The 12240-nt window shown below is 43.2% G+C and overlaps 1 protein-coding gene across 1 annotated transcript in view; it reads right to left on the bottom strand.

The window, feature by feature from the left end:
• Positions 1–3914: 3914 nt before the first annotated feature.
• The window catches only part of LOC124551238, a 134277-nt gene continuing 125951 nt past the window's right edge, over positions 3915–12240 (bottom strand). Inside the window, exon 7 of the mRNA XM_047126233.1 lies at positions 3915–4159. Coding sequence (XP_046982189.1) covers positions 3915–4159 — 245 coding nt within the window. The remainder of the gene's footprint in view (positions 4160–12240) is intronic.

Raw genomic sequence — 12240 nt, 5'->3', positions numbered from 1 at the left:
CTGACTATGTGCTTATTTTCAGCTGATGAGAGACAACCATTTGCATGTGCTTAGCGATGAAACAACTTTCCACATTTCAAGGAAAGTGAACACGCGTCACATACATGTTCAGAAATCAAAAAGCACCTTATGTTCATGGAACATGACCGCTGCCTACCAAAGCTGGGTGTGTTGTGTATGATTTCTCACCAAATGATTTGTTGCTGACAGTGGCTAGGTAACCTGATAAGGAGACCAATCACTATTCTCCCAAATGGATGAGAACAATATTGACTTCACACACCAGAGGTGTAAAATGTTGCGGATATGAAAATACGAATCCCCTCTTCTCCACATCCAGCTTACGGCGATTTGGCTGGGAAGAACCAAAATTTTCAATAAGGAACATTTCAAACAGCCCAATTTGCCCTCTGGGGTAGAGCACGAAATCATTATTTTAAACGAAAAGGCCCGCCAATTTCCGCTGTAGCTCTCTCAACCACCAAATAATCAAGTGAGCAACAACAGGACGGGGTGTAACTGATGAACGTCATGAGATGCTGCACTGGCCACCACAATCATACCATTGTCATATCAGCTCACTTCTTATGATTTCTTCTCACATGCAGGGTGTTCGAAAGCTGACACATCCTTATGGAAGAACACTTCTTTTTTATTGCATTTATGGTCCCTTATTTCATGAAGGGAGAAATTAAATTACACTTTACGCCAGAGAGTCTTCATTGTCATACCATATACAGGGTGTTACAAAAAGGTACGGCCAAACTTTCAGGAAACATTCCTCACACATAAATAAAGAAAAGATGTTATGTGGACATGTGTCCGGAAATGCTTAATTTCCATGTTAGAGCTCATTTTAGTTTCGCCAGTATGTACTGTACTTCCTCGATTCACCGCCAGTTGGCCCAATTGAAGGAAGGTAATGTTGACTTCGGTGCTTGTGTTGACATGCGACTCATTGCTCTACAGTACTAGCATCAAGCACATCAGTACGTAGCATCAACAGGTTAGTGTTCATCAAGAACGTGGTTTTGCAGTCAGTGCAATGGTTACAAATGCGAAGTTGGCAGATGCCCATTTGGTGTATGGATTAGCACGGGGCAATAGCCGTGGCGCGGTACGTTTGTATCAAGACAGATTTCCAGATCGAAGGTGTCCCAACAGGAAGACGTTCGAAGCAATTGATCGGCGTCTTAGGGAGCACGGAATATTCCAGCCTATGACTCGCGACTGGGGAAGACCTAGAACGACGAGGACACCTGCAATGGACGAGGAAATTCTTCGTGCAGTTGACGATAACTCTAATGTCAGCATCAGAGAAGTTGCTGCTGTACAAGGTAACATTGAACACGTCACTGTATGGAGAGTGCTACGGGAGAACCAGTTGTTTCCGTACCATGTACAGCGTGTGCAGGCACTATCAGCAGCTGATTGGCCTCCACGGGTACACTTCTGCGAATGGTTCATCCAACAATGTGTCAATCCTCATTTCAGTGCAAATGTTCTCTTTACGGATGAGGCTTCATTTCAACGTGATCAAATTGTAAATTTTCACAATCAACATGTGTGGGCTGACGAGAATCCGCACGCAATTGTGCAATCATGTCATCAACACAGATTTTCTGTGAACGTTTGGGCAGGCATTGTTGGTGATGTTTTGATTGGGCCACATGTTCTTCCACCTACGCTCAATGGAGCACGTTATCATGATTTCATACGGGATACTCTACCTGTGCTGCTAGAACATGTGCCTTTACAAGTACGACAGAACATGTGGTTCATGCACGATGGAGTGCTGCACATTTCAGTCGAAGTGTTCGTACGCTTCTCAACAACAGATTCGGTGACCGATGGATTGGTAGAGGCGGACCAATTCCATGGCCTCCACGCTCTCCTGACCTCAACCCTCTTGACTTTCTTTTATGGGGGCATTTGAAAGGTCTTGTCTACGCAACCCCGGTACCAAATGTAGAGACTCTTCGTGCTCGTATTGCGAACGGCTGTGATACAATATGCCATTCTCCAGGGCTGCATCAGTGCATCAGGGATTCCATGCGACGGAGGGAATGTATCCTCGCTAACGGAGGACAATTTGAACATTTCCTGTAACAGAGTGTTTGAAGTCACGCTGGTACGTTCTGTTGCCGTGTGTTTCCATTCCATGATTAATGTGATTTGAAGAGAAGTAATAAAATGACCTCTAACATGGAAAGTAAGCGTTTCCGGACACATGTCCACATAACATATTTTCTTTCTTTGTGTGTGAGGAATGTCTCCTGAAAGTTTGCCCGTACCTTTTTGTAACACCCTGTATGTACCAGACACAGAATATCTTCAGAGGAAAGTATGGTAAGGACGCACCAAATACGTCCTCCATCAAGCGAATGTATGACATGTTCCATAAGACAGGAAATGTGGCAAATGCAGCCAGAAGTAGTCAACCGAAAGCGGAGCACCAAAAAAAGTTGATTGATGTGCAAGTCGCATGTACTTTGAATCCTGCGAAATCTGTGCGAAGCTCTTCTAGTCAGTACGATCTCAACGTTAGTGGCAGTCAAATGGCTGAATGTACACAACCACCGAGGTGACACAAATAAAGTAATGCCTCAGTGCCAGAAGATGCAGATCCTACAGGAAGCTACCAGCGCTTCTGACATATGCAGCTGTCTCCTGTGCGTTTCCGCTGCTTCTAGAACGACTTTTTACATTTTTATTTCATATAGAAATTATTGAGGCCTGTCTGTACCGAATTCGTGGTATTCACGAATTACTACCTCAAAAACTGGAAAACGTACAACTTTCTGTAACTCGATCTGTTATCTGTGATTCCAGATTGGCAAGAACTCGATGTTGATTTAGGTACGACAAGGCATGGTTCCATCTTGACTGGCAAGTGAATATCCAGAATCCACGAATTCACAGTTCGGCACAGAAAATCCAAATCAGCTGCAGGAGTCGCATTTGTGTGTAGCAAATATTGGTGTCGAATGTGCGATGTCACGTAGGCGAATGTTCATAGCGTTTTCTCGTGGCACTGTGAACATGGAGTGTTACAGAGAGTTGGTGCAGCAATATGTAACCGTTATACCTGAAACTCAGTTATGGAACTTGGGGTTTGACCAGGGTCTAACAACACCATGACTTTCTTGTAACAGTGCTTTTGTGGACAAATGATTTGAGGTATTTGTGGCTTCCTCAAGCTTCTGATATATTTCAACCTGTCTTTCCTTTTGCAGACTTACCCCAAGGATGCTGCTTCCAAACCAAACCCTCGTACTATTCCCACAACCCAGGAAAAAATTTATCAATCTGTTGCCCAAACACAGAAATGTTCCATCGAGTTCAGGTCGGAATTGTGGGGCAGGCGAGTCCATTTTAGGAATTTTACTGTCTTATTGTCGACAAACCATTGCCTCATAGACGTTGCTTTAGGACAAGGTGCCTCTAGCTAAATGTTTTTAACCTAACATCTTATTGAGTTATGTGAATCACATAGTGGAAGGCACTATCGGCAGCTTCTGAACTTATTTTCTCATAAAACTTCATTCCTCTCTGAACAGTCGCAGTGTCACAAACGACGAGATATTCCTACCACCATCTGCAACAGTACTGATGAACTGTGATCTGTGGTTCAGCAAGACTTGCTAGAAAATGACCTCGATGACTTATATTATTGGTCAGGTGTGTACCAAGAGAGACATGGTGTATAAATTTTTATGTGCTGGAAAGAAACTTTTTGGGAATCCCTCTCTGCAACACTATTTAACTGTAACAATTACACTTTGAAATTATTAGCATCGTGTCATCCCAGCCTCTGTAATCAATGCTCAGGATCTCACAGCAGTATAGGTCTCTTTCTCGTTACAACAGTGCTCTGCACCTCTCTCCTGCAGTGTCTCACAGGGTACTGTCCACTATGCGATGCCGACCACGGAGACGTGTGAGATCAGAGGTTTTTTGGAGTCTCCAGTGGGGCCCAGGTCCACCAGAGGCCCGCTGGGCGGAGCAGGACCATCCGTCAGCGTACAGGCCGCCTCCAGCTCGTCCTCCATCGGCTCCTCTCGCAGACGGTCGCATTGGGTAGCGTCCCCACAGAACAGCCGGTTGGCCCACACGCTGAGGAACAGGTACTGCAGCAAGCACACCACGTTCACCGCAACTGCAAACAAAGAGAAGAGTTGGTCCCGCATCCGTGTGCATGGGGTAATTATAAAATAGGAAAGCCTACTTCCTTTCTTTCTTTCTCACTGGTCATACCGGACTCGAGAGTCCATTACTGCAGCAACGTATTTTCGCCATGTGTCCCTGTCTTGCGCTGTTTCCTTCCATTCACCTTCAATACCTGTTGTTGTTGTTGTGGTCTTCAGTCCTGAGACTGGTTTGATGCAGCTCTCGATGCTACTCTATCCTGTGCAAGCTTCTTCATCTCCCAGTACTTACTGCAGCCTACATACTTCTGAATCTGCTTAGTGTATTCATCTCTCGGTGTCCCTCTACGATTTTTACTCTCCACGCTGCCCTCCAATGCTAAATTTGTGATCCCTTGATGCATCAGAACATGCCCTACCAACCGGTCCCTTCTTCTTGTCAAGTTGTGCTACAAACTCCTCCCCAATTCTATTCAATACCTCCTCATTAGTTATATGATCTACCCATCTAATCTTCAGCATTCTTCTGTAGCACCACACTTCACAAGCTTCTACTCTCTTCTTGTCCAAACTATTTATCGTCCATGTTTCACTTTCATACATGGCTACACTCCATACAAATACTTTCAGAAACGACTTCCTGACACTTAAATCTATACTCGATGTTAACAAATTTCTCTTCTTCAGAAACGCTTTCCTTGCCATTGCCAGTCTACATTTTATATCCTCTCCACTTCGGCCATCGTCAGTTATTTTGCTCCCCAAATAGCAAAACTCCTTTACTACTTTAAGTGCCTCATTTCCTCATCTAATTCCCTCAGCACCACCCGACTTAATTCGACTACGTTCCATTATCCTCGTTTTGCTTTTGTTGATGTTCATCTTATATCCTCCTTTCAAGACCATGTCCATTCCGTTCAACTGCTCTTCCAAGTCCTTTGCTGTCTCTGACAGAATTACAATGTCATCGGCGAACCTCAAAGTTTTTATTTCTTCTCCATGGATATTTAATACCTACTCCGAATTTTTCTCTTGTTTCTTTTATTGCTTGCTCAATATACAGATTGAATAACATCGGGGAGAGGCTACAACCCTGTCTCACTCCCTTCCCAACCACTGCTTCCCTTTCATGTCCCTCGACTCTTATAACTGCCATCTGGTTTCAGTACCTAGGCTCCTCAAATCAGTCTTCACATTGTCCTCCTATCTACGCCTCGGTCTCCCGACAGGACGTTGTCCCTCTAAGTGCCCTACCAGTACTCTGCGCGCTGCCCTGCCTTCATCCATTCGAGCTACGTGACCCGCCCATCGCAGCCTACGTGATTTAATAATACTGATTATGTCAGGGCTTGAATAGAGTTCGTGAACCTCTTCGTTATGCAGTTTTCGCCACTCTCCGCTAATGTCATCCCTTTTTGCTCCGAAAATTTTCCTCAAAATTTTGTTTTCAAATACTCAAAACGGCTTTTCATTTATCACAGTGAGAGACCAAGTCTCACACCCATACAGCATAACTGGTAGAATATCAGTTTTGTATATTCTAATCTTTAAATTCCTAGACAATATCCGTGATGAAAGTAATCCATTCAGTGAGAAGTAGCACGCATTTCCCGCCCTTAATCTCTTCTTCAGTTCGGATTCAGTCTCATTTCTCGAAGTGATGTCCACGCCTAGATACTTAAATGTGTTCACTTTTTCAGACGGCATGTCTCCAAATCTTAACATTTCTTGATCTACTGCTGTTGGCATTCTAGTAGTAACCAGCTATTTAGTTTTGTCTTCACTTATCCTTAGACCTACATCTTCACTAGCCTTGATTAACGCATTCGCATTTGCTGTTACAGATTCTTTCCTATCGCTAATGATGTTTAGATCATCTGCATACCCTAATATCTTAATATTTCCATTTAACTCCACATCCTCTCAATTATCTGCTGTCATTCGTACAATATATTCTAGGACTAAACTAAAAAGTAGCGGAGACAGGGCATCTCCCTGCTTAAGTCCGTTCTTTATTGAAGGAAAGCCTACACTTGGTCAAAAGTATCCGGACACCCATTAGTGGACACTGATGTGGGGTGTGTCCACCCTTTGCCTTTATGACAGCTTCAACTCTGCTAGGGACGCTTTCAGTGAGGTGTCTGAATGCCTGTAGAAGAATGGTAGCCCACTATTCATCAAGCGCCGAAATCAGACGAGGTAGTGAAATTGGATGCTGGGGTCTGGAGCGATGTCTATATTCTAACTCATCCCAAACGTGTTCCGTTGAGTTTGGATTCGAACTCTGGGCGGGCCAGCCCATTCCAGGAATTTTATTGTGTTCCAACCTTTGCCTCGCAGATGCTGCTTTACGACAAGGTTAATCGCCAGTCTGCTCCTGTACTGTACGCTGTACAATGTGCTCACACCTTTCCGCATTTAGGGTTTTCTTAAGCGCAGTAAGGGGATCACTACACAACCACGTAAAACACCCCAAAATATCGCCCCCTATGTACTTCATTGCTGGCACAACATACGATGGCAGGTGACATTCTCAGGCATCCTCCAAATCACTTGTTCCCAGTCATCCACTGTCGAGTGGGGTCGCCCTTCACACTACCTCTAGCGTCACTTACCACTGACTACAGAAATGTGTTCAAATGGTTCAAATGGCTCTGAGCACTATGGGACTTAACAGCTATGGTCATCAGTCCCCAAGAAATGTGTAGCTTGTGAGGAGATGATGGACTGCCGTACCCCACTTTTTTTAACTAGCCACGCTCAGTGATTGTGGTAACTGGACTACTGGCAGTACTTTGGAACTCACCGCTGATTTCTTCCTCTTAATTACTGTGATTTTTTTACTACCGTCCTCTGCAATGCTCGGGTGTCCCTGACCTCCAGTACGTCAGATTTTCCAGGTCTGATGATTCCTTCGTATATCAATCTATTATCACCAACAGTTGACTTGGGCAGCTGTAGAAAGGTTCGAACGTCCCTGAAGGATTTATTCATCAGGTGACATCCAATGACTAATCCATACTCGACGCTACTGAGCTCTGCTGACAGACACATTCTGCTGTTGCTTTTCTCTACTGACTACCCGAAGCCCCTCTCCTCGTTTTATACTGGTGGTCTCACCTCTCGTGACGCCTAGTAGTCAATTCTGCATTACATAGCGTGTCTGGATACTTTTGATCAGATACTGCATGGAGTGATAGCTCTGATGCATAGAACAAATTTTTATCACCAATAGACATTGGCCAAAAAGTTATCTTTCCCCATAAGCGCCCCAAAGAATTTGAAACTCGTTACATAGCTCATACAGACACATCCCGTACAAAACTATCATGTTATTTCGTCCATGTAATTCTTCAGCTTAATAATTTGTATTTAGTATCTAGAATAAACTTGGATTAAAGTTTCGAAGAGCTAAATCTAAAGGAATTTGGACTGCTTGACAAATGTCGCAGATATGTATCACTATCCTTTGTTATAGGAAACAAAAGCATAGCCATCACTATATTTAAGGTATTGTAATGGTTTTGATTGTATTGCCGAGCTTGTTTTAATAAGTAAGGCTATGTCACCACTGCACAATGTGTTCGTAATACCTAGTCTAGTAAGTCAGCTCGTGGTCTGGTGGCTAGCGTTGATGCCTCTGGATTACGAGATCCCGGTTTCGATTCCCGGCTGGGTTGGAGATTTTTCTCTGCCTGAGGACTGGGTGTTTGTGTTGTCCTCATCATTTCATCATCATCATTCGTAACAGTGGTTAGAATGATTGTGTAAAAATTGGACTGTGTAGAAATAGCAATGAGGTGGAGATTTTCCTGTACGACCAATTCACGAGTGCACCATGAATATCAGGAATTCTGTAAAACATCAAGTCTCTGACATCGCTGCGGCCGGAGAAAGATCCTGCATGAGCGGGACCAACGACGACTGAATAGAATCGTTCAGCGTGACAGAAGTGCAACGCTTCCGCAAATTCCTACCGATTTCAGTGCTGGACCATCAACAATGGGCTTTCGCAGCCGAAGGCCCACTCGTGTGCCCTTGATGACTGCGCGACACAAAGCTTTACTCCTCGCCTGTGCCCGTCAGCACCCACCGACACTGAAGTGTTGATGACTGGAAACATGTTGCCTGGTCAGATGAGTCTCGTTTCAAATTGTATTGAGCGGATGGACGTGTACAGCTATGGAGACAACCTCATGAATCCATGGACCCTACATGTTAGTAGGGAACTGCTCTAGCTGGCATGCTGGTGGGATGTGTGTAGTTGGAGTGATATGGGACCCCTGATACACTTACATATGACTCTGACAGGTGGCACATATGTAAGCATCCTGTCTGATCACCTGCATCCATTCATGTCCATTGTGTATTCTGATGGACTTGGGCAATTCCAGCAGGACCACACGTCCAGAATTGCTACAGAGTAGCTCCAGGATTCACTCTCCTGAGTTTAAACACTTCCACTAGTCACCAAACCTGTCTGGACTCTCTAATAACAGCACATAGATACAAACCAATTTTTTCAAACTTAACCTCATTTGTGTTTATCGCTGCAAGAAGTATTTTGACACTAGAGGGAATGGCTAACATTGCGTGCAAAGCATTTCATTCCTTAACTTTAGCACTTTGAACAATGAAGAAATAGGAAACACGACACTTATGCTAGGAGTGTTTGAAACTGAAAGCTAGACATTCCCACGAAAATGTACCAAAGGAAATATCACTCTCAGAACTTGATGATTATAGTATCACCTTTCTCCGAATAGACACCCAAACCTTTAATAGCCTGTTATAATTACTTCGCCCTCACATTGAAAAAGAAGACGCAGTTACGCGAAAATTCCCCCATTTTCTCAATGATCAATCGTTCGATATTGCAATACCTGTTTTGTTGAGAAGAACAATGCAATTTTCCGTCAGACATGCATGCATGCAAAGAGTAGGCATTGCGGCAACTGCCGCCGTTGTGAACTACATGAAATGTATTCGTCATTGCGAATATGATCAACCATCAGCTATATAAGGGAACGGCAATGAAAATCTGTCCCTGACCGGGATTTCACATCAGTGGCTTCTTCTGGGAGTGTACGGTTCGTGTGCCAATGTCTGAATAAATCTAGGAATTTACGAGATTATTCTTAATCAATATCAGAGAAGTTTCTACCATTAGGCAAAACTAGGCGACCACCTAGGGTGGCAAAATTTTAGGTGCGCAAAGGGCAGAAAAAAAATTATTTTCAAATGAGACAGCAAAAAAGTTAAGCAAATGTACGTAAAAAACTAAAAATAGGAAAAATTAAAACACCGAATTGTTTTCAAAAGTATTCGGAACAGTTACTTAATAAGTCTTTACTTATTTTAACGAAAGTAAACACAAGTATGGGGTCAAGGTTCGTTCTGGCCCATTTTGTTAGTGCGAGCTGCCCACATCAGGCTACAGGTATGGTCTCAAGGACAAACCTATTGTTCTCCTTTGATTGACAGGTACTTAACCAATGGTCCACCCACCCCCTCCCATCCCCCTCACTCCTCAGGAAACCTCCCTCTCGCTGCTACAAGTACACATTCAGGTCTGAGTTATTGGAATAGCCCCTCTCACTCTTATCAATTTGATTGGCTACTTAATTAAATTGATCAATTAATTGACCTCTCCCTCTCTGGCAAACCCCCTCCCCTCCTACCCTCCCTCCCGGAAACTGGTGGGGAAAAGGCTGACTTGATTGATCATTTGGAGGGAATTCGATTGCAGTGTATAGAATATTATTTAATTATTGATGACAGTGTATGGAATATAAATTATTTATTTAGTTAAGGAACTTGTCCAGAAATCGAGTGCTGTGTATGGAATATTGTTCAAACAATTTAGACAATGTGTGGATGTTGTTTATCTAAATAATTTAGGGGATTCAAGGCAGTGTATGGAATATTTGGAAATTGGTGGCTCTTTGGCGGAGAGGAAGGATCTCATAATAGGAAATTCAATGGTATATTGTTTGTTTGTACAAAATTCAATTTGTGGGGGTTGTATTCCTCTTGATCATCATTCTCTGCTGTTTGGAATCATGTAGGTCGTGTAAGAAGTAATTACATGGGACAAACATGTTGCATAACCTAATTTTCAGCACTGTACTCTGGGTGTCTTAACCTAATGTTACGCCCTCTAGTGGCACTTAACCGATTGTTCTGTTAAGTGGTTTTACATCTCCCCCATTTCCTTAAACTATTGTACGGCCTCTGATACCAAATTGAGTAATTAGTTATGTCCTCCCACCATTTCTGGTACACTTTTCGAATTTCACATGCTTTCAAACGCCATTTATGGCGCATTATTCTTTGTCACTAATATCCCCTTAAACTACTGTCCTGCATTTCACGTAAAAATTATGCAAATTAACCTAGTGTTCTGCATTGAACCTGCTGTTCTGCTCCATGTCACAAACTCACACACACCCTCCCGTTAACAATTGGACCGCTAACACCACATGGATATAAAAAAAATTATGCAAATTAATTAAATCGATATTCTTCACATGTATGGGGAAGTTTCTTTTAATTCACAGCATCCTTTTGGTTGGTGAAATCGATTGAATATACCTTAAACTAAAGATCGCTAATAAAAAACACATCACGCCACCCCACGCCAGACACTGCCGCCACCAACTTCCGCCAACTTCGCATGCTTTCCCAGAAGTCAGGGTGCACCTAGAGCCCGCACGTAGTAATTATGCGGCCGTCAGCTGCCGTGCCACACACACGTGTCCGTCGGGTCCTGAAAGTATGAGGCGGTGGCATCCCTTTCATACTTAACACTTGAGAAATTCCTACCGAAATACCTAAGCACCATTGATGGCGCGATGACGCATAGCTGCGGTGCGGCTCCAGCGCCAACAGATGTTTGCATAGTAGCTAAAAGGTTCTCAGCGTTATTCCAATGTCACACATAGCGCTATAGAAATCTGTTGCAATGCTTCCCAGAATAACACAGGTTGCATTCTTCCTAGCAATCCTAATGGAACTTGCCCGTCCATCACTGAATTTACCCGTCAAACTGCAGCTGCTGCTGCCAGTGTGGGAGCGCTGTCCGCCATTGTTTTCCGCAGACAAGACTTTCAGCAGCAAAAAACTATTTTTTACAGATCGCCACATTGCTCTGACAGTTAAACCCCGCAAAAGTTGCCTACAGATCATTAAATACGTACAAGACTCACAAGAATATTGGGAATCAGGAACATATTTACCAGTGTAACTACAATTAAATATTATGATCGCTGCTGCAGTCTGACACTGATCGATGTACAGGTAATGTCTCCTCTTGACAGCTATAGTCCTGGAATGAATGTCAGTATCTATAGCATACATAACTTTCCACGTAAAAATCTCTCTCATACCCACACAGTTATCGATGCGCTGAATCTATACATCCCTCACGGTAGGACGCACACTCATTTTCTCTGAGCATGCCACAACATAAGCCACAGTAACATCACACTGAAATATGTAAATATTTTACATAAACAGTGCAGTTATCTTTTATATCTGCACGACACCCGAAAAAATTATATTATGCCTACATTCTCGCTTCTCCTCAGTCCTAGGAAATTATCTGACAAAGTCTTCGAATTAGCACTTCTAGAAGGTGCTGCATCTTGCCAAGATTCTCTCAAATATGTGTTATGAAGGACAGGCATCTGGCACTATGTAATAATGAACACCGCACCCACAGATGTAATGCTTGGAAAGACATCACCAACATGGGTGGTGTACTGTAATCAACATTACTATCGATAGAACAATAAGGAAAATGCAAGTTTACGCTTAGGAAAGCCGATGAGAGGACGTATTGTTACAGCCGTATTGCCCATCCTGTTCGTATACTTCTACAAAACCTTTTGATATTTTCGATGCCTGTAAATCCAGCCAACACACAGCGGTGTCTTTATATATATATATATATATATATATATATATATATATATATATATATATATACACTCCTGGAAATGGAAAAAAGAACACATTGACACCGGTGTGTCAGACCCACCATACTTGCTCTGGACACTGCGAGAGGGCTGTACAAGCAATGATCACACGC

Source organism: Schistocerca americana, chromosome 9, assembly GCF_021461395.2.
Source record: "Schistocerca americana isolate TAMUIC-IGC-003095 chromosome 9, iqSchAmer2.1, whole genome shotgun sequence".
Taxonomy (NCBI): Eukaryota; Metazoa; Arthropoda; class Insecta; order Orthoptera; family Acrididae; genus Schistocerca; species Schistocerca americana.
This window is presented reverse-complemented; position numbering and strand designations above follow the sequence as displayed.